At 40.7% G+C, this 22,623-nt stretch overlaps 1 protein-coding gene across 1 annotated transcript; it reads left to right on the top strand.

Moving 5' to 3' along the window:
- Window positions 1–2,521: 2,521 nt before the first annotated feature.
- LOC137290047 (zinc finger protein 62 homolog) lies at window positions 2,522–15,336 on the top strand. The gene is made up of 2 exons (XM_067820898.1): window positions 2,522–2,643; window positions 8,455–15,336. Exon 2 carries the CDS (start codon window positions 8,686–8,688, stop codon window positions 12,793–12,795), a length of 4,110 nt encoding a protein of 1,369 aa, XP_067676999.1. The 5' UTR covers window positions 2,522–2,643; window positions 8,455–8,685; the 3' UTR covers window positions 12,796–15,336.
- The last annotated feature ends 7,287 nt before the right edge of the window (window positions 15,337–22,623 follow it).

Here is a 22,623-nt window from a genome sequence, read left to right as displayed (position 1 = left end):
TGCGAACGGTTATGTGTGACAACCCATATGTGGATTTCAGTAATCAATTAAGGAATAATGCAAACAAAAATGATTCATTGTTGAAAATAACAATTTGCAATCCGTACTTATTTCGTCTGCTTCTAATGTCACTTGTAGGACAGGGAAAGCAAGGTCTTTTCTAACGTGTATGTGGTTAAATAAAGTTTTATCAGAGAGAAACCATCCACTTTAAGGAACATGTTCATAAATACATGCTTCGAGTGGTCCTTTACACGTTTTTAAAGGGGCACTGATGCGGAGCAATTTCCGTGGACTGGTGTAAACTTTTGTTATTGTTTTTCTCCCGTGAGTACCCGGATGATATCCCAGAATTCGTGACTGGTTAGTGACCTCTGCTGCGCAGTCCGTAAGCGCAATTGATAGTTTAATTATAGACAGATAACTGAGGTGAAGTCATTTGTACTTCATTACAAATGTATTAGGAAAACAAATGAAACACTTTGAAGGTTAATCATCTGCCAGTGATAGAGATGGTAAAAAACTATTAGGACGGAAAAATAACGAAGCCAATGTACGTCTCTATATTTTGTGCCATAACCCTAATTAGTTTATTGTCATATTTGTATAATTCTGAAAATTAATGAAAGAACATACGATTTGCTTATACTCATAGTAAATTTCTAACATAACATTTATACATTGTATAGATTGCCAATGTGGATTCTATTTCACACACATACGAGATCTAGTGTGTGTTTTCTGTCATACAGATTCTGCTGAATACTACAACAAATAAATTAAAACAAAATACAAATAATGAATGTAAAACAGACTAATTTGATAGCGACAATGCCAGGCTACTACCTTGTTCAGGAATGTATCCATCAATATCCACGTAAAAGAAATCGTATTCCATTCATCTGCAGCTGGTAAATAATCCTGCTCTGTGTCGCGTGTCATACAACTGTCTCATTTGCGAAAAAGTAACACATCGTTTCACGTCTTTCGTTGGTGAAAACTAGATAAACCTCTCATTGGTCTCCCAAGATAGCACACCTGGCAACTAACTGTATGATGTCCACTATTCTAAGTAATTTAGTTAACCAATATTGAGCAATCAATCAATCAACGCAAGGGTGGTTAATTCTTTGAAGGGAGGATGTTGTTTTTGCACTCACACTTTACGACAGGGTGTAGTCATCTACACACACACTGCCTTTTGACAAATCCGCTAGAAGATAAAAGAAATTAATCAATCAGTGTGTTATCGGTTAATCCTTTGATCGATGTTTGTTTTTGTAACTCAGCTGATAAACCCTCTTGCATCACTTACTTGCACATATTACATAACATACAATACATTTGCCATCACAGACCTTAATTTATAATGTTGAGTATTTACTCCAGACAGGAGAAATGCCAAATGGGAACCTTTGTTGAGTAACTGAAGTGGTGTTGCTACTAATTATACCTGTTATAAATTCATGAATTGACCATCAAGAGAATGATGACAAACAACACGTGTAGGTTTACACCATCAAACGCGAGTTACAGCAAGGAAGATGTAATCTCTGTGTCGCATGCAGCCTGAAAACATTTATGGGCCGAAACTGTTTTGAGGATACCAACGGAATTTCGTTACATCAGGAATGCACACAGGCATTTGCTGTGTACTTGGGTAAATAGGTGAAATGAAGGGGTTTTTTTAACGTAAGACAATTTTCAGATTTCTCTACCAAAGGCAAAGTCATCGTTTTTTTGTTTACGAATTCAAATAAATCAACTGTGTGTTTTATTATCATAAATAATAAACCATTGTAGCTACCACAGCTACCAAAATTTACGTATGCTATTTGCTATCACAGCTCAACCAACACTCAAAACTACCTAAACATAAAGCTTTGCAATCTTCCGTACTGAAACAAATGGCTGCTATGTGCCTGTAGACATCATATTTTCACATAACATGATTAAATATCGAGGTTAAAAACACAGAAATAGGATCAAATTGGATCAGTAAGTATACCATCCAAGCATCCGAAAAGAACTACACTGCTGGGATATATGGTTACGATCAGACAAGGAATATCATGGATATTTTAAACAATTGGCATGTGATGGGCCTCCGGCCTCCTGACTGTTTAGGTGAAGAAATTCTGCTAATATGGACAGGAGCCCAGTTCCTTTGTCCGTCACGGTCGAAGGAGTGGGCGCTGACCAATTTGCGGTCTGCTTTCGTAATTAGACCGTTGGCGTGAAGCATTATTCGCTCCGCATCAGTGCCCCTTTAAACATACATCTTTCATCAAACCAGCCACGAAAATCGCAACCTCGGACCATTTGAATAGTATGACACGTTTCCTTACTCATAACAACTTATTTTTATTCTTTATTCGGAATTCATTATTCATACTGCTTCATGTGCAAGTATGTGTTTTCATCATCGCCCGACTTCTTAAATCGCTTTCAAGAAATTTACTCGAAGACCAAAGTTTGTCGAAGAGTAATAAAATGCTTTCAAGAAATCGTTTTCCGGGTTGAGTTATGCCCCTTAGAATGGTGACTTCCGGTAAAGAAATGTGAAAACAAAGCGATAGGCCGAGACTTGCTATTTAACACTTTAAACCAAATCAGAAGAGCGACTTCAACTTGATATGCACGGTGTGTATTAACAAATAATTCTCAACATAAACCCTCATGTCTAACTGATATAGTATTTTCACTGTAAGTTGTCGAAAAGCACTGAAGCGAAACGACTTCAAGAAACCATTGGTGAGCGAATTGCTGGGTCGTAGGTGTATTGTCATACGTGGAATAGGTACAGTCAACCTGTATGGTAGCTTGTTCTAGTTAAATTACCCATCTATAGAAATTCAGTTATATTGTGACTTTACGTCACCATGAGTTAAACAAGCTGCATCGCTGAATTGTATGTTTATTATAATTAAACACCCATTCTACATTCAAAGTGAGCTGTTTCGTAGAGGGTCTGTCCAAATTTGATGGTGTCACTTGTAAGTATGAAGTGATGAGTGACAGCCCCAACCATGCTTCATTCTGCGATTTGTTCTTTGTTGTTCAATCACAAAGTGAATTGTTCCAGGTGATTATCAGGTCCCCAGATGTGCTGAATTGTATTGTTTATGTTGCACTCAGCAGTGTTCCATCTTCCTCATTGCAGTCAGTAAGTAATGGCCTAATCAAGTCTGGACCAGATGGTCTTGTGATTAGGATTTATCTGCGCAGCTAGGGTGCATTGACATGCAGTCTACCAAGTCATGTAGTCTGATTTCCCAATTCCGCTAGTCGCCTCTTACGACAAGCTTGTCTATAGTCTGTCCCTGGTTAAATTGTATGTAATAGTAGAAGAGGTGTGTATCCCAGTAACTAACACTGTTATATATCCACACTCTCCCTTTTAAACAGTTTAGATGACATTGAGTGATAAATCATTCAATCAAGCTTCCAGCCATCATGTTCATTTTTCTGTCAGAATGCTGATGTTCGTTGGTGGTGGGGAAAAAAACAATCGTATATCAATCGCATTCAAGGGTTGTTCGGGTAATCGCAGTCACAGCATTTTTTGTTCTTAGGCCAAATGACCTAAATTACCTACAAGCATCTGCTTCACTTGACGTCTGCTTGACATCTCTTTAACTACAAAAGTTGAGTGAGTGAGTTTAGTTTCACTCCAAGGGTATGTGGTAGGGTTTTTTTATGGGTGCATGCAGAAATCAAATTATGAATATGTAGTCCAAATCTTTTGTGGATGCAGTTTTCACTCCAATCCTGAATCATTTCAAAGGCTAAATGTTGCTGTTTTATGGTACTTTTTAAAATAAAGTAGATCAGAATCAATGCGTCCAAAACAAGCATGCAAAATGTTCTTTATGTGTTTTTATTATTTTTTGTTTGAAAAATGCAGTTTTGTAGCATTACATGAACACTGACTCCCTGCTCATATTCCAACCATTTGTCAGTGGTCTGTAAATAATGGAGTCTGGACTAGACAGTCAACAAACATGAGCATTGATACATGCTGTTGTGATGACGTGTTAAGCTAGTCAGCGATCAGGACCACCTGATCCCATTAGTTGTCTCTTACAGCTTGCCTAGGTTGCTAAAGATAAATTCTAACTGGAATTTATATGGTTGTGCTGAATGTGACAGGAATTTTTTTTCCCTGGATATCTTGGCTTTTCTAATATTTTCTAGGAATAAATAAAGATTATGTTTACCAGATTCTCCAGGAATACGTCTTCACTTACCCCAAATTTTAAAGGGAGAAAGCTTTGTGTTCCCAAGAAGGAACTGTCAAGAAATATATCTTTGTGTTTCCAAAGTTGTCCAGAAATAAATCTTTGTCTTCCCAAGTAGAAATTGTCCAGGAATAACCTTTGTGTTTCCTGAATTGTCCAGGAATAAATCATGGCTTTACCAATGTTTTCCAGGAATACATTTCAGCATTTCCCTAGTGGTTTCGAGGTTTTGTCAGCCCAGCATATAACAAACTTTATAAATGTTGTCATTATCCGGGTTGACTACAATGGGCAAATTTGTTTTCAAAAACAAGATTAATTTCCCAAACAAGATCAATCCCTTCACAGTGATTAGGCAGCATGCTCATCTGGCAAGTTCAACATGGTTCAAAGTAAATATGGAATGTATCATTTTGTTTGATTATATTTTTTTAATTAAATGAGTCAAGGCATGTTACTGAGACTAAAATAATACGAAAGTGTCATAATATAATACCTCTTTGACTAAGTATAAAATTCAGTCTTGAGGATCAATAATGAAAGATTTAACTTATAAGTTATGAATTAATTAACTAGGAGTTACCTCCCTTTGTTCATCCTCTAGCTTAATACAGCCCGTGGAAACCTGGAATGTATTTCAAGTCCAGATTACCAAAATGAAGAATTTTATGAAGTCCTTTTCCTTGTATTTTAACGTAAATTTAAAGTATTAGTTTCTGTAAAGTATTAGTCCAGCCCCCCCCCCCCACCCGGCACTTGTTATGGTTGACTGAATACAGGGTCCAGTCTAGTAGTTGGTATAATGAGGTGGCCCAATCTGGGATGCATGACACTAACTAATTAAGGAGAGCCAATTAAGCTGGAGAAGCAATGAGGAGATTAACTACTTTCACACTATCCATGCTTGTAAAACTGTAGTGTAATAAATAGAACAGATGATGTTGTTCAGTCAGGCCGTATGAGAGGTCAGCAGCACAGTCATCAGGCCACTAAACTAGTGAACAACTGTTTGTTCTCAGTAGTTCACTATGCTGTAATGGAGTCAAGGTCCATAGTGGGAAGCCTTATAAGGAGGTGGTCCATAGTGGGAGCTCAGGGCAGAATCAGTTAAAAACGTGAAAACATGCGGGCCATAGTGAGACGGGCCATACTGGGAGGTTACCTTTTATCAGATGTATGTGGTCACTTTCTGGTTGGAATAAGTAGTAGTACTTGGACTCCACAATGATAGAAATAAATTCCAGTCTCCTGTGGTTTAGTATTGACACATTTTATGTATAAGAATGTCTCTGTTTTGTAAGTGTGATGTTTTCACACAGATTCATGCTTGACATCTGTACAAGAATTTGTACCTAAATGTCATACTCACAGAATGTGTTGTCTATAAAGTTTGCCTATTTTGTATTTCTCACTTTCTTAAATGCCAGGAACCCATGAAGGTCTGGGGTAGAATAGGCCTTCAGCAACCCATGCTTGCCATAAATGGTGACTCTGCTTGTCGTAAGAGGCCACTAACAGGATTAGCTGGTCAGACTCGCTCTCTTGGTTGACACAGGTCATCGGTTCCCAATTGTGCAGATCAATGCTCATGCTTTTGATCACTGGATTGTCTGTTCCAGGCTCGATTATTTACAGACTGCTGCCATATAACTGGAATATTGCTGAGTGTGGCGTAAAACTAAACTCACTCACTCACTCACTTTTAAATGCCAGGATGGTGGGGTAGCCAAGTGGTTAAAGCAGTTGCTTGACACGCTGAAGACCCGAGTTCAGTTCCTACCATGGGTATGATATATCCCATTTCTGCTCTTCCCCGCCATGATATTTCTGGAATATTGCTAAAAACAGTGTAAAACCATGCTCACTCATTGACTCTAACATACCACTTACATAAGTGCTCATGTGGTATATTTTATTGTAGGGTTTGTCTAAATCTGTATTTTAACACATCTGGATTCAGACAAAAGCCATCTGACATTATGCCTGATTTCTGTCTCCAGATCAGCATGTTCAGCTGGACTTGAGTACAAATACAATGTATAATTTTCAATGATGCTTGCAACAACAGGCAAAGGGCTCCCCTAAAGTATATACAGTCTTGCATTTCAAGACAATTATGATGACACATGCATTGATTTTTAAATATTATTAACAGACAAATTACCTAAGGCAGCCATTTTTTCAGGAATGTTTTGCATGGCTGTTTACACCAGAAATGGGTTTGATACACCGTACCAATGTTGAGGATCAAATCCGTATCTTTAGTGTGGCAAGCAGATGCCTTAACCACTAGGCCACCCCACCTCCCCTTGTCATTATGAAACCAATCGATGAATATTAATGCTGAATGTACTGTTTGCTTTTGTCTGTGTATAATGATAATGGGAAGTTAAATCGTAACTCGTTCGAAAAGACAGTTGTTTAAAAGTAAATGCCACTATTTGAAGCTCCTGTAAAATCCCAAAGAACTTGAACAGTCAGTCTGCAGCACCGAGTGAATCTGATCAACTTACAGTGTTATTAAACTAGCACACCACTGGCCTCTTCTCAAACCCTTGAAGATCCAGGTTAGAATTGTTCTACAGCAACCCATGCTTGTCGTAAGAGGTGACTAACTGGATCGGATTGTCAGGTTCACTGATTTCTTATGTCATCACATCCCAGCAGCTCATGCTCATGGTGATAGTCACTGACTTGTCTGGTCCAAACTTCAGACCTACCAAAGAAAGCTTTCCCTCTGTGCAGAACAATGCAGAAAAGCAAACATTTGTGGAAATGGTGACATAAACATATTACCTAACCACTGAAACAGCGAAAACAACAACAAAAAACTATGAAACATCAACATGTTTACATCAGCAAACTTTGACCTCAACTGCACATGCACATTATGATCTGTGCTTCTGTCAAGATTCAGAGCAACCATGCATCGCGTCATGCGTGATAAATGCCAAATGGCACAACAGAAATACTTAAAAAATGGAATGTAATATTTGTTCAAATTTGAAAATGGCAACATCTAGTCTAAACTTGCTCTCCCATGTGCACATGTACAAAATTGAAGTTGAAGGGTTTTCGTTTTTTGCTTCAGGCTTAGCAATTTAAAGCTGCTGTTTTTACTACTTCATTAACAAGGTATTGTGTTTATGTTGCTGTTTCCACAACTGATGTGTGCTGTTCTGCATTTTTCTGCACAGTTGGAATGCTTTCTTTCATAGGGGTCTGAACTTGAATGCTTACTGCAGTCATGTAGGTGAAATATTGCTCTGGCAACAGGCCTCGAATTCATGTGCTATATGCATAAACTTAAATACTGGACGCAACAATATTTAATAGCAAGTCCATAAGGATGCAGAAAAAGTAAAACATTTTAACTAGTGACAATGATTTATCACTGAGTCTGCTACTAGCTGGGTTTTGGTATTCTTTGCAGTTTAATTGCTGTAACAATGTGATGTTCATGATACTCAACGTAATAAAAGAAATTGAATTACAACAATTTTACACAGTTCACCACATGATATTAATACTTTTATCGAAACTAAGGTGTCAGTTTGATTTTCAATGAATCAGACAGAAACGTTACAGCCCTGCTTCTTTGGATAAGTGAAAAAAAGATGAGTGGGTTGTTTTACACAAATCTTTATCTTAGGTGAAGCTTATGAGTTGGTCATTCTGCAATAAATGAAAGTTTTTGGGAAGGATGTGCACATACACTTGTGTTTATGTCTCAAAGTTCCTATGTCTCTGTTAACAATATGGCTTAAGATACGTCATCAGTCTTTCAGGATCTTTTTCCAACAGTGTCTGAAGGGTTGTTTATTTACTTTCCCAGATTCATTGATTTTGTTTTGAATCTTACAGGCGTCTTTGTAAGAATAAGAAATGGCCATATACATGTATAATATAATGTTTCATCAATGTCTACCCATAAAGATCAGGTTAGAGTTCATTTTCAACAGCACATGCTTATCAAAAAGACAACTAACAGGATCGGGTGGTCAAGCTCTCTAACATGGTTGACACCTGTCATCGTTTCTCTGTTGTGTTGATTGATGCTTGGTGTTTATCACTCAATTGTAAAGGTTCAGTTATTTACAGCCCCCTGTGAAATAGCTGGAATATTGCTGAGTGTGGCCTAAAACTAAACTAAGCGCCGAGTCAGTACACAAACCAAAATGCAAATAATAACTGTTTCTTTCTTCCCTTCCAGGCTAGGTCAGATCAGGAGATTCAGCCCCCATCCAGCAGAAAATAAACAGGTGGGCAGCCATTTCAACCACAAGACAAACTTCATACATATATCAAAACTTAAGGAACCTTTACTCCATCTACCATCATTACCATCGATTCATGATGCTAATCACAAGACAAGCACCTTCCTACCCTCAGTGAACAGTTCGGAGCATGAGTGTATTTAATCCAGGCACATCTCTATGTTAGTATGATTGACGCCAGCAAGGCAGCCTCATACCACCAGGCTGCCATCGCCACATACCAGGTGTCCCTCTACGGCTTGTACACAAATGCAGGTGTCTGCGACCCCATCATCAACAGCACCGTCGTTGACAGTGTCACTGCAAGAGGAAATCCTAATTTGGTAACTCAGATAACAAGCAGCCAAGTTGATGTCACAGAAGCGAGGAAAGACTTGAAGGAAAAGCAGGAAAGGTTCACCTGTGATGAGTGTGGCAAGTCAGTGAAAAGTCGAAATTATCTCAAGCTGCACAAGAGAACACATACAGGAGAGAAGCCTTTTGCATGTAAGCAGTGTAGTCTTAGCTTCAGTGTACGGGGGAACCTGTACAAGCACATGCGAACACATTCTGGGGTGAAGAATTACGGGTGTAGCTACTGTGGGCAGATGTTTCGGGACAGTACATCTCGGAATCGGCATGAGAGGCTCCACACTGGGGAGATGCCATATCGGTGCGAGGACTGTGACCAAAATTTTCGATACCGAGAAATGTACAAGGCTCACATGATGAAAACCCATGGCCTTGATGAAGAGGAGGTTGTGTCTCTGCCTCCAGGAAAGAAGATGAAGATGGATCAGAGCAGTTCTAACTCACAAGGAACTTTCAGCTCTCAAAGCGGTAGCACTGATATGCACAACATGAGTGCCAAGACAGTCTCTTCCAAAGGTGATGACAAGATCCACAACCTGTCCTCTGCTGTTCAGATAATTGGAAACGTAATTCTGAAAAAGGAAGTTGGTTTAGACGGCACAGGTCGGAAGGACAAGCTGGACAACCTTTCCACTTTTGCTTACGGTACGACTGCTGGTCCAAGTGCACAGTGCATTGGGGCTGAGGAGCAGGCAGAAATGTCAAGTCTGACTGAAGAGGATGGTGACATGGCATTTGAGGACACATCCCCATACAAGCTGATGCCTCTTGAACTGCAGAATACAGATGTTGACAGCATCACAAAACCACAGGGGCCTGTCTTGCTGCAGCAGGGGAGAAATAGAATAGAACAGCTTCAGTGCAGCAAGTGTCCGAAGTCTTTTGACAATAAATCCCAACTGACACGACATCAGAAGATGCACAAGTTACTGAGTGTTGTGAAGACAGCTTCTCATGCTGGTGGATCAGGAAGTAAGGTCATGGCCAAGGAACCTGTTTCTAGTCAGGTGGCTGGAACGGCCAGGAAAGCCACAAGAAAACAATCACTTTTTGTTAAAATGAGTACCCCAGATTTGCCTGACTCTGAAGAATTCAGTGAAGAGAATACCCTTAAATCATCTCTGGAGCTGTCATCCTTGAATCCCTCAAGTAACAGTTCATCACAGTCAGGCGATCACAGTATCCAGATTGATGCCTCTCTTCCCGAGACCTTTCTTCAGGAGTCCGTGACAGCAGGAGGGGATGACTTCTGTTCTGATCCTGCTGGAAGCAGAGCACACTCTCCTTCTGAGGAATCACAGGAGATTCTGGATATGGTTGACGATACAACCAGGATAAGCCAAATTGAGAATCAAAGTGGTAGTGGTACAGATTTTTCCTCCACGAAAGGGGACCCAGTAATTAAAAAACAGAGTGTGAAGTCCACAGAAAATCCAGATGCCTCAGCAACCAATGACAAGCCCCAGTCGTCCAGTGCAAGAGACCCTCCTGGAGGAATTATTCTTGATGGTTGTAAATGTAAAATTTGTGGAAGGGTTTTGTCACGAGAGTCCTATCTGATCATACATATGCGATCCCATTCTGGGGAGAAGCCTTTTGTTTGTCAGTTCTGTGGAAGGGGGTTCACGGTTTCACAAAACTTGTACAAGCATGTTAGGACACATACTGGAGAAAAGAATCACGCATGTCCTACATGTGGGCGCAGATTCACCACCAGCAGTTCCCGGAATCGACACATGCTCCGTCATAGTGGTGACAAGCCTTACCCTTGCACTCTCTGTGATGAGGGTTTCTCATACTTGGAGCAGTTGAAGTCACACTGTCAGAAAAACCATGCTTACTTTGATACATCCTTGCTGAAAAAGGTGGAAATTGATACATATGAATTATCAAAATCGAAAAAGAAAAAAAAATCAAAAAAGAAGTCAAAGAAACTTATTGTAGCACCTGGTGGAGAGAGCAGTCTAGTTGGCGGCAAGCTTATATTTCCTTATGATAACCCCTCACACGCTGTTAATGAAGGTGTGATAACAATGAACCAGGGATCGGAACACTTGCTGACAGACTGCAGTGGTATGCTGGACCCAAGCCTTGAAATATCCAGGCATCTTAGCAACGTTCAAGACGAGGCTCAGACTCAGCTCGCAGAAAGCACTGACTCCCAAGGAAATTTTGCTTCATCAGATCCAGGACAGACAGATGATGGAAGTTCTTCGAGAGTCAGGTTTATGTGCTCTTTTTGTGGAAGTGAATTTCAGAGTGAACACTATCTCCAGCATCACATGACTATTCACAAAAATGAACGTTGCTATGAGTGTCCATTTTGTCACCAGAGTTTTGCTATGCAGGCACATCTGCAGGCTCACCTCCGGAACCATGCTGATGCCAAGAAGTACAGCTGTGGCATTTGTGGTAAGGGCTTCAGCGTCAGATCCAAGCTGGAACGACACATGCTGGTGCACACCGGGGACAAGCCCAATCAGTGCCAGCTTTGCCAGGAGAGCTTCAAGTATAAACATATCTTGAAACTTCATTATAGGAAGATGCATCCCAGTTTTGCATCTTCAGAACTGGCAAAGAAGAGAGGGAGGCCAACAAAAATGGACAGTTCAGAAGGTAATGAGGTCAATGCAGAATCAGATGGTGTTTCTCAGTCCACTGATATGGATGATGGGGATGTTGTACTCGGAAAGGCTGTTGATGGAGGAAGATCAGTGTCCAGACCAGCTGTGAATAATCCTGATGATATATCAGGGCTGAAGTCCAATGGTTTACAAGGGAGAAAAACTATACTGAGACTTCTAACAGGTGGTGATGTAAGTCAGGACTTGAGTAGAAGTAGCAAGAAAGCAACATCAATGAGAACTCATGCTGAAATATATAATCAAAAGAAAGCTGGTTCATCCAGGTCTGAAGAAACCTTACAAAACATTCAGGATGTTGGTATGTCAGAAACTGATTCGAATGTACAAGAGGGGATGGGTTCAGACAGTCAGACTGTGTGCTCTTTTGACTGTGTCCATTGTCCTTTAATGTTCCAGCACCAGAAGGATCTTGCTCAACACCTTCTGACGCATTCTGAAAGGCAGATTGATTACAGCAAGCAGTATGGAGTTCAGAGTGATGATACTGGTGCATTTGAAAATGATCCAATCAAAAGCATGGAGGAATGTGATCCACTGGGTCAAGCATGGACCATCACCTCTGGTGTACAGCCAAAAGTCAGTGATGTGTGTAGGGCCATATTCTCTGAAAGCAGAAAGTATGAACAACATATGGCTGATCATTTGGAATCAGACAAAACAAGTGCTGAAACCTGTTCTGAAAGAGACAAGTTGAGGCCACATTGTGAAACCTCATTTCAAGTTGTTGAAAATAGCCATTCATCCAGCAGCAAAACTACCTCAAAAGTAAAAAGGAAAAGTGCAGCCAAATCTGCTCTGCTTCCTTTGAATAATTCTACCTCTGAAGAAGTGTGCTCGATATGTGGTGATGTGTTTCCAACTGTAGAACTTTTAGAGCACCATCTCAAAGGCCACAGTGACCATGTATATGATTCCAGGGAGAACCAGAGTGAGGAAAGGAACAGTGTGTCAACACACATTGACAATGCTTCATGTGATGTTCAGAGTCATCAAGAGCAGCTGATGAATAGTCCTCTAATTAAGGATGAACCAGAAGAGTATCTTCCAGGACAAACAGCTCTGAGTGAGTGTCATGACAGTTGTCACGGTGAGAGTTTCAGTGAAGAGAGTCATCAGGTTGAGTGTCGCCACTGTCTGGCCATGTTCAATTCCTTCAAGGCTCTACATGATCACATGAAAGTTCACGAAGGACAGTCAGTGTTCAATTGTCCCCTTTGTAGCTCCATGTTTCACAAGCAGGACCAACTCCTGGAACATCTGAAAGAACACACAGGAGCTTGAGAGCTAGATTCGGAATGTTCTTAAGAAACAAGTCTGGAACAGCTTCAGGAGCATCTGAAGGAACACACAGGGGCTTAATGGCTAGGCTCTGAAGCTTCCCAAAGGACAAGCTTAGGACCAGCTTCTGGATCATCTGAAGAACACACAGGAGCTCGAGAGCTAAACTATGAAGCTTCTTAAGGCTCAAGAACTATGAAGAATACTGAAGTAACTGGTCCACTACAAACATAGGACTGAATGCTGAATTAGTCTGGTCAAGGAACACACTGTGTCTTTCTCATATGCGGAAATCTTGGGTACACAGAAGGAAATGTAGCCAAGGATCTAAGATGTGTGCTGAGGAACAAACTTGGACCTGACACCTCTGAAGTTGCAAACTGAGACCCAAGTTATTTTCTGTGGTCCTTTTTGTGTATTTCAGTGAAAATAGGTATGAAAGTTAAAATGTGTTGTTCATATGAGCTTCTCAAATACATTTTGGGGCCAGATACTTACTCAGTGAATTTGTCGTGTAATTGTGCTGGATCATATATGGGATCATATCAAGAAGTATATTCACTTCTGTAGTTCTTAGAAGTTCTGTCGGAATGTAATAAGCTAAATATGGTGAATAGACTTTTGTAGTGTCATGCTGTTTAGCCATGTGGAGGTCAAGGTGGGATTGATCTATCTTGGTGATGCACAGGAGTTACCTGAATCTTACACTGAACCAATCATTTTAATATTTCAATTAAATCAGAATTATTTTTTGAGCTTAACATTTTTACCAGATTGAGTTGTCGTTAAGAGTGTCATGATAACTAGTTGTTGTGGTCATGTATATGTCTTCTGTTTAATTGAGATACAACAATTGTTAGCATCACTATAGTGATGTACACTGTTCCTCAGTGAAATCTCAAGCTCTGTCACTTTTACTGTTTTTATAATATTACACTGTGTAAAATGTCCTGGGGGCACAAGTACAATTTTGTTGGCACACATTAATGGGGCAAATACTATTCTTGATGAATTTTCTTTCATGATACCTTTTTCCTGGAATATTTTCCAACTCGACTCTTGGACTATATCATATTACAATTAATGAGATGGGGTCACCCTTTCCCTTGTACATTCTCCTTCATCTGTCCTGTCCTGTCATGTCAGTCATGTCTTGTGTATTGTCATCTCTCTTGTTTTTGCTTGGAGATAAAGGAACTTTTGCAGGCAGTTTTATAGTCCTCATGTCCTGTGGTGACGTGGGTGACTTCCTCGGTTGTAATTGAGGCACTTTCAGGAAGAACTTGTACAATGATCCGAGCAAGGATTGTAAGGCTGGTTATTTTACTGTGTGATGTGTTGAGGTCCCAAGCTGACCTGTGCTTAGTCGGGACACTGATAAGGTAGTCACTGTGCTCAGTCATGACACTGTCACTGTTCGTAGTCAAGACACTCTCTCTCAGTCATGACACTGTCACTGTGCTTAGTCAGGACACCCCCTTAGTCATGACACTGTCACTGTGCTTAGTCAAGGCAGTCAGTTACAACACTCACTGTGCTTAGTCGAGACACTTTCTCTTAGTAAAAACACTGTAATTGTGCCTAGTTAGGACATTCTCTCAGTGACTACACTTTGTGAAAAGCCACTGTTTTGAGCCACAACTCTGTTGATGTGGCTACACTCTGGAAGTAATCAGTTGTTAATACTCTTTCAAAAGAACAATCTGGAGCTGTCTCTTCTGAACTCTAGACATGTTTGATCCATGTTTATTCAGTGTGACATGTAGCTGCTCTTCCTGTATAACTTACTGTAGGCCAAGCTCTTGCTTATATCTAACACTGGTTTTTGGACAACCGTAGCTCCTCCTTCGTAGGCTGAAGATTCCCATAATTCTTGTCGGGGTGAGTTCATACACTGGTTGCTGTTGATAATTTTTGTATCAATACATGGTGATAATCTTGGAAAAAAGTACTTCTTGTTTAATGAATCTCCCATCTCATCTTTTAACAGGCAGATACTGCTGAATGATATTACTTTATCATAGTTTATGAGTGTTTAAAATTTACTACCAAAACTGAAAAACATGAATCTGGAGCCAGCTTTTCTTTTGAAGCCTGATCTGAAATATTTATGATAAAGAAGCTACCACTTGATGTGGACAGTGCATCACCTTATGTTTTATATCTTGACCTATGTACTATGGAGTGAGTCATATTATGACCTAAGTATAGTGATACATATCATATTATGACTTTGGTACTGTGAAATGTACCACATCATGACCTTGCTCCATCAGGTCACCCCTGGTTCCTATAGTTGAACATATTCCCTGTAACATACCACAGATTGTAGGTAGACTCCCGTGTCTTGACATACACCAGCTCCATCACTTTAACCAGGTGTTGGCTGTTCCTGTACATAATCATAGACAAGTCATGCCCAAGGGTTGACACTGAAAAAATGCACTAGACAACAATGGCGAAGAGTAGGCGTTTTCCCAAGTTTAGGTAATAAGTCTCGGGGGACAGATGGGGCAAGATAATTTTAACAATCAATGTCTCAGAAAAAAATTGAACTATTACCAAAATAACCCAGAACAACAAACACATTTATCTGGTGCTTCCAGCAGATGAGAGCACTTAAGATGTAGAAATATTTCAAATCTTGCATGCCTTACATGCAGATAATACAGATAAGACAGTACTTAATTAGCACTACATTGGTAACGGATGGGCTAAGGGACCGTTCATAATTTATGCTTGAGGAGGGGTGGTGTTGGTTTTTTAATGGGGATGTAGAGGGGGAGTGTCACCCATTTTGGTCTAGGGAGTGGTGTGTGTAATCACTTTTCAACATAAAAATGTTAATTTTTCTTAACTCATATGGAATGGTAGGGGTAGGGGTGGGGTAGGGTTCGATCATGTTTCTCCACAAAATCATCTCCCCACTAGCCCTAAATTATGAATGGTCCCTGATTGAAGGCAGGAGTCTTTAATCCATGAGGAGATAACAATGGTGTCATTTTACATAGGAAAAGAAGTACACAAATGGAATTCTAATTATGGATATGCACAAGGACGATGAAGCCTTCAGTGATAGTTAAATCATTAAGTCCAGTGACGTCTGTAGACCCTTGTAGCCTCTATTGGGGCATGTTAATGAAGCTGACATCCATAAATTCTCACCTTCATATTTGTATCTTCTAAATGAGTTCAAAGAAGCTAAACATGATATTTTTAAGATTTGAGATATGATCGCCAGTGAGCATTAGTTCATATCAGTCACTTTCGAGTCATGTCAAAATGAAGAACACAGATGCTAAGATAAGGTAAAGGCTGAAGTTGTGCAGAACAACAATTTGTTAAAACTGTATGGGGTTAGTCTCTTTTTTGCTTTTCTGTATGTAAATATGCTGGAAAAAGGATTTTACTCAAGTTCCAGCAGATGGCAGGCGTAGAATATCTCAGACTTAACAAACAATACTTATTTCACTCATATATTTGTTCAGAAATGTTCCATATATATTCAAATTAGCAGTCAGACCTTTTATTTCATATTTACATATTACTTTAGACCTGTTTTCATATTTATAAATTGCCTCTGTAAAGTATTTTATTGATGGTACGACACAAACGGAATGTGGGATACTGACGTGAACTTTTATCTCTTGTTATCGTGGGTTTTTGTATTGTTTTCTTGATTAATTTCTATGGGGCCTCTCTGATGGGCCACTTAATGGTCTTACTACTCGGCATCTTTACATGGACCCTCCAGGACCCTCCTTCTTTACTGCTCTTACCTCTAAACAGGGCACTTTTACATCTCCTCTGCACAGCCTTCTCAATTGCTTCTATAGGACTTCTTTTCCTGTCTTCTCCACAGGGCTCTTTTACGTATCCACTCTATAGAGTGTCTTTACATGTCCTCTACAGGCTGTCTTTTATCCTCTACAGACTGTCTTTTCACGTCATTACAAGGCCTATACACTTCTTTACATGTCCCATCTATACTGCCCTTCTTAATAACTTCTTTACGTGACCTCTATATTAGGTCTTTCTAGGCTCATCTGACTTTCTTAAGGGCCTTTACTTTACAGGGTTATCTACATGGCACACATGGGCCCCCTTAGGGCAAAATTCTGTTTCTGATACAAATATGTTAAAGTTTTCTTGCAATAATAGTGTGATTGGAATACAGGTCAGGATCACTTATCAAGGTGAAAGCCTTTCAGAGAATGGAAATTTTCATGTGGTATAAAAAGTTTACAGTCTTACTCACTACTGTGTTTTGGGAGGAAAATGAAAGGAGTAAATGTGCTAGTTGTAGAATTGTTGTATTGGTCAGCCCAGGATATCATTCCTTGTCAGTGTCTGTATGTAGGATTTATCGCTAGGTTAGTGGAGCTGCACAGAATGAATTCACAGAATGAATTTTCCTTATTAAATTAGCAATATGTTTTTCTGGTCCAGTAATTGTGTAAAATGTTGTGTGGGGATGGTAGCAGCCAAGAAATCGCTAAGGAATGCTACTTTCTGTTCCATGTGAAAATCTGCATATCCCCTGATCAAGATCACACCTCATCTGTTCCATGGAAGCTCTGAAGATATGTTGATTGATTCTGTTTGTATTCTATTTACCCTACAGCATCAGCCCAGCTCTGGTCAGCTGATTCACTGATAGGGCATTATGGAGATCAGTTGGAACACTCTTAACTGTTCATTGAAGCAGGATGTAATTTGTGTAATGGAAGGCTTCGGATTTTGCCGGGAAGAGTCATGAATCACAGGAGTGTCTTTCATTGTCATTATTATTGTCAATAAACAAGTGTTTCAAATAATCAAACTTGTTGTTGTGTACATGCTGATGCAACTGAACTGGTTGGAAAATATGTGTATGGTTGCTTCTCTCTTCTCAGTGACTGAGAGGGTTTAGTTTCACACCACACTCGGCAATATTTCAGTTATGTGACAGCAGTTTGTAGGTACTTGAGTCTGGTCCATGCAATCTAGTGATCAGTAGCATGAGCATGAATCTACACATTTAAGATAGGATGATGCATCAACCAGGTCAGGAAGCTTGACCACTGGATCTGGTTATATGCCCCTTCTCACAAGCATGGGTTATGGTGACCAATTCTAATACAGATCTTCAGGGGTTGCACTCTGCAGACATGGAATCAGTACAAAAACATGACACGGGAAATTATGGCATGGGAACTGTACAGTACATGTATAGTGGAGGTTGCCGTATATGATACCAGTTGAATTATACAGTACACCATAATACTGGTACTGAAATACCTCATGAATCTGTGAAACAAGTTATAGTACATGATGAAGGTTGATATACATGTAAATTGCATCTACTGCTATATATGATAACCTAGTAAATATTACAGGTTGCTATATATGGATTGCTAAATGTGAAACATGCAGTACATAACACAGGTTTCAATATATGGTAAACTAGATTGCAGTAGATGAAACACGTTTTACTATATAATACAGGTTACAATATGTGGTAAACCACATTGACACATATGAAACAAGATGCATTTCATAACAGCAGTTGCAATATATGGTAAACTGGATCGCAGTACATGAAACAAGTTGCAGTGGATACATGTTGAAACATGGTAAACTAGATCGTGGTACATGAAACAAGTGTCATTATGTAACACAGGTTGCAATATATGTTGAACTAGATCGCAGTATGTGAAACAAGTTGCAGTGCATAATACATGTTGCAACATATGATAAATTAGATCTCAGTATATGACACAAGTTGCAGAACATTGTCTTAATCATGTAAAATGTTACATTATACTGCATGAACGTAATTACAATGTCGGGGTTACAACAAAGACTGATTATCCCACCCTCTGGCCATCTGACATAACCAACTGAACTTTACCCTTGCGGACTAGTACCCCGTCTAAGGACGAGTACATCGTAAACAAGTGAGTGAGTGAGTGAGTGAGTTTTAGTTTTACGCCGCACTCAGCAATATTCCAGCTATGTGGCGGCGGTCTGTAAATAATCGAGTCTGGACCAGACAATCCAGTGATCAACAACATGAGCATCGATCTGCGTACTTGGGAACCGATGACATGTGTCAACCAAGTCAGCTAGCCTGACCACCCGATCCCGTTAGTCGCCTCTTACGACAAGCTGAGTCGCCTTTAATAGCAAGCATGGGTTGCTGAAGGCCTATTCTACCCCGGAACCTTCACGGGTACATCGTAAACAAGGCAGCGTAAACAAGGCAGCGTGCACACGCTGCAGGTAGCTGTGTCTAGTTTTGTTTTCATATTGTGAGGACAGTGGGGTACCCCAGAGGTTAAAGCGTTCGCTCTTCACACCGAAGATCTGGGTTCAATATCCCACATGGATACAATGTGTGATCCCATTTCTGATGATATCAGTGACATACTGTTAACATAAATTAAAAGTCCATATTAAGGTCACCGAGTGAATCTGCAGAATATGTCAACATGGTCTGACAGAAGGAAAACATTGTTCCGTGCGCGAAATGTGCGATTACACATTTATACTGTGGTGTCTAGTTCACGGACGTTTCAATAGTGCACCTGATTTCCATATTTCGGTCGAGTAGATATCACGCTGAAACTGACGGTGGCAACCCTGGCCCACTCTCACTCGCTGATCGCCAGTGATGATCACGACCATCTACCAAGGAAGACGTGACATAGTGTAATGTGAAGGTAACTATGACCTGACACTCTGTGTAGTCGTGATGGTCATGCACTTGAACTTAAAACGTTCTGTGACCTTGAGCCACGGAGCTGGCGACGACCGCTCCAGTTAGTATCGTAACCAATGTCAAACAGCACGCGTCGTTTAACAGTACTCTGTCTCAGAGTCCCTGAATCACAGACTTTCCCAACTGCATATAGCCCTCACTCCCTCCAATGTAGTCTGTGTCAGAGTCCCTGAACCACAGACTTTTCCCAACTGCATATAACCCTTACTCCAATGTAGTTTTTCTCACGGTTCTTGAACGACAGACTTTTCTCGACTACATATAGCCCTCCCACCAATGTAGTCTGTCTCACGGTACCTGAACCACAGACTTTTCTCAACTGCATATAGCCCTCACTCCAATGTAGTCTGTCTCACGGTCCCTGAACCACAGACTTTTCTCAACTGCATATAGCCCTCACTCCAATGTAGTCTGTGTCAGAGTCCCTGAACCACAGACTTTTCTCGACTACATATAGCCCTCACTCCAATGTAGTCTGTCTCACGGTCCCTGAACCACAGACTTTTCTCAACTGCATATAGCCCTCACTCCAATGTAGTCTGTCTCACGGTCCCTGAACCACAGACTTTTCTCAACTGCATATAGCCCTCACTCCAATGTAGTCTGTCTCACGGTCCCTGAACCACAGACTTTTCCCAACTGCATATAGCCCTCACTCCAATGTAGTCTGTGTCAGAGTCCCTGAACCACAGACTTTTCTCGACTACATATAGCCCTCACTCCAATGTAGTCTGTCTCACGGTCCCTGAACCACAGACTTTTCTCAACTGCATATAGCCCTCACTCCAATGTAGTCTGTCTCACGGTCCCTGAACCACAGACTTTTCCCAACTGCATATAGCCCTCACTCCAATGTAGTCTGTGTCAGAGTCCCTGAACCACAGACTTTTCTCGACTACATATAACCCTCCCACCAATGTAGTCTGTCTCACGGTCCCTGAACCACAGACTTTTCTCAACTGCATATAGCCCTCACTCCAATGTAGTCTGTCTCACGGTCCCTGAACCACAGACTTTTCCCAACTGCATATAGCCCTCACTCCAATGTAGTCTGTGTCAGAGTCCCTGAACCACAGACTTTTCTCGACTACATATAGCCCTCACTCCAATGTAGTCTGTCTCACGGTCCCTGAACCACAGACTTTTCTCAACTGCATATAGCCCTCACTCCAATGTAGTCTGTCTCACGGTCCCTGAACCACAGACTTTTCCCAACTGCATATAGCCCTCACTCCAATGTAGTCTGTGTCAGAGTCCCTGAACCACAGACTTTTCTCGACTACATATAGCCCTCACTCCAATGTAGTCTGTCTCACGGTCCCTGAACCACAGACTTTTCCCAACTGCATATAGCCGGGTGAGGGTGTCAGTGATGGCGTATTTGATCTGAAGGTACTGGTCCATGTGGGTTGGTCTGCAGTAGACGGCAGTGTGGATAGGGAGGGCTCGGTCTTTGTCTGTAATGATGAATGCGTAATAACATTTTCTGTACCTGTATAGGGGCTGGGCAGGGGAAGACACTAAGCCGTCTTCGTCAAAGTTGGCGGTGACAAAGTAGATGGTGAACCAATAGGGAGGCCGTGGATCTTCTTGTAGATCTTGCAATTCCATGCGAAGTACAAGGTAGTGAAACAGGAGGAGGTTGACTTTACGATGCTGGTTATGCAATGAGGGATGTGTCCATCTGATTAATGTCAGTCTGTAACTACCTGTTTAGGATATGGTGGGCCTCTTGCAGTGGTATGTTTGTGAAAAGGTCTACACATCGTAGCTGATCATGCAACCTGTGAGCTTAGCGTCTTTAATATTGTAGGCAAAGGTACGGGAATCACTTATGTAGAATTTTCCTTCTTTTCCCAATGGTGACAGTTGTAGTCTGGCAAGATGCTGGGCTGTATTGTAAAACTGTAGAAAAAACAAGTATTCTGATTGTAACCGGATCCTTTTGGATTATGGCAGTGGCTCTGATGTAACGAGGCTAAGAGTGTATTGGGTTCAGTTTGTTGAATACTGTATCATTTATCTCTTTGTTACTGTTGAGTTCTTGAGGAGGTTTTTTGTGCTGTCTTTGCAATATAGCTGCAGGGTCTTTTTTAAGGATCTTGTAGGTGGTGGGGTCTTGTACAGATTTGTCAACCAGCTGCAAGAATTCCTCTGTATCTATGATGACAGCTGCTTTGCCCTTATCCACCTCTGTGATGCCGATGGTCACATTATGTTTTAATTCGGCTACGGCTCTAATTGAACCAGTCCTGTTTATGTCGGAATGTGTCTTGACTGGTTTTGTTTAATATTGCAACGATTTGTTGTCTCATATATGTTTAATCTATGTGCATATTCACTCACTGTTATGATTCAGCATTCATCTTGTGAAGGAGCAAGAATTAGCTCTGAAACGTTGTGTAGAGATATAATATATATAATAGAAATTGTTTATCAAAAAACGTGTCATGTATTCATTTTCGTCCAACTTCTAAATGACTTCCAAACACTTTATTCTGTCGGGTCAGGCTGAATCGCATTCTGAACTTCTATCCAAACTTCTTGGGGTACCCAGATCCGCGGGAACTAGTATCTTCTTTCAGCAAAATCATCTGCAAGTGTCACGAGAGAACCCGTGAAAGTTAGAATTAGTCTTCAGGAACTCATGCTTGTCTAGCATGTCTCACACTCCCTGAACCACATTATCGTCCCTACTGCCTAGCCCTCCCTGTCATGCAGTCTGTCTCAATTTCAATTTACAGGGGTATAATTGATACTAACAGATTTACATCCACTTGGAGATCACAAGGGGTATAATTGATACTATCAAATTTACATCCACTTGGAGATTTAACATATGTCTAGTTTTCAGAATAAACCTCAATTAATTGCTTCAAGATATGCAAATCCATCAATGGAAAAGGGCGGTGGGGTAGCCTAGTGGTTAAAGCGTTCACTCGTCAGGCCGAAGACCCGGGTTTGATTACCCACATGGGTAAAATGTGTGAATCCCATTTTCTGGTGTCCCCCGCCGTGATATTGCTGGAATATTGCTAAAAGCGGCGTACAACTAAACTCACGCACTC

This window comes from Haliotis asinina, chromosome 1 (assembly GCF_037392515.1).
Source record: "Haliotis asinina isolate JCU_RB_2024 chromosome 1, JCU_Hal_asi_v2, whole genome shotgun sequence".
Classification (NCBI taxonomy): Eukaryota; Metazoa; Mollusca; class Gastropoda; order Lepetellida; family Haliotidae; genus Haliotis; species Haliotis asinina.
The sequence above is the reverse complement of the archived record's forward strand: the minus strand, read 5'-3'. Positions and strand labels throughout refer to the sequence as shown.

Excerpts from the sequence above, each read along its gene's own strand:
- LOC137290047 (XM_067820898.1), top strand. The coding sequence starts at position 8,686 with ATGATTGACGCCAGCAAGGCAGCCTCATACCACCAGGCTGCCATCGCC.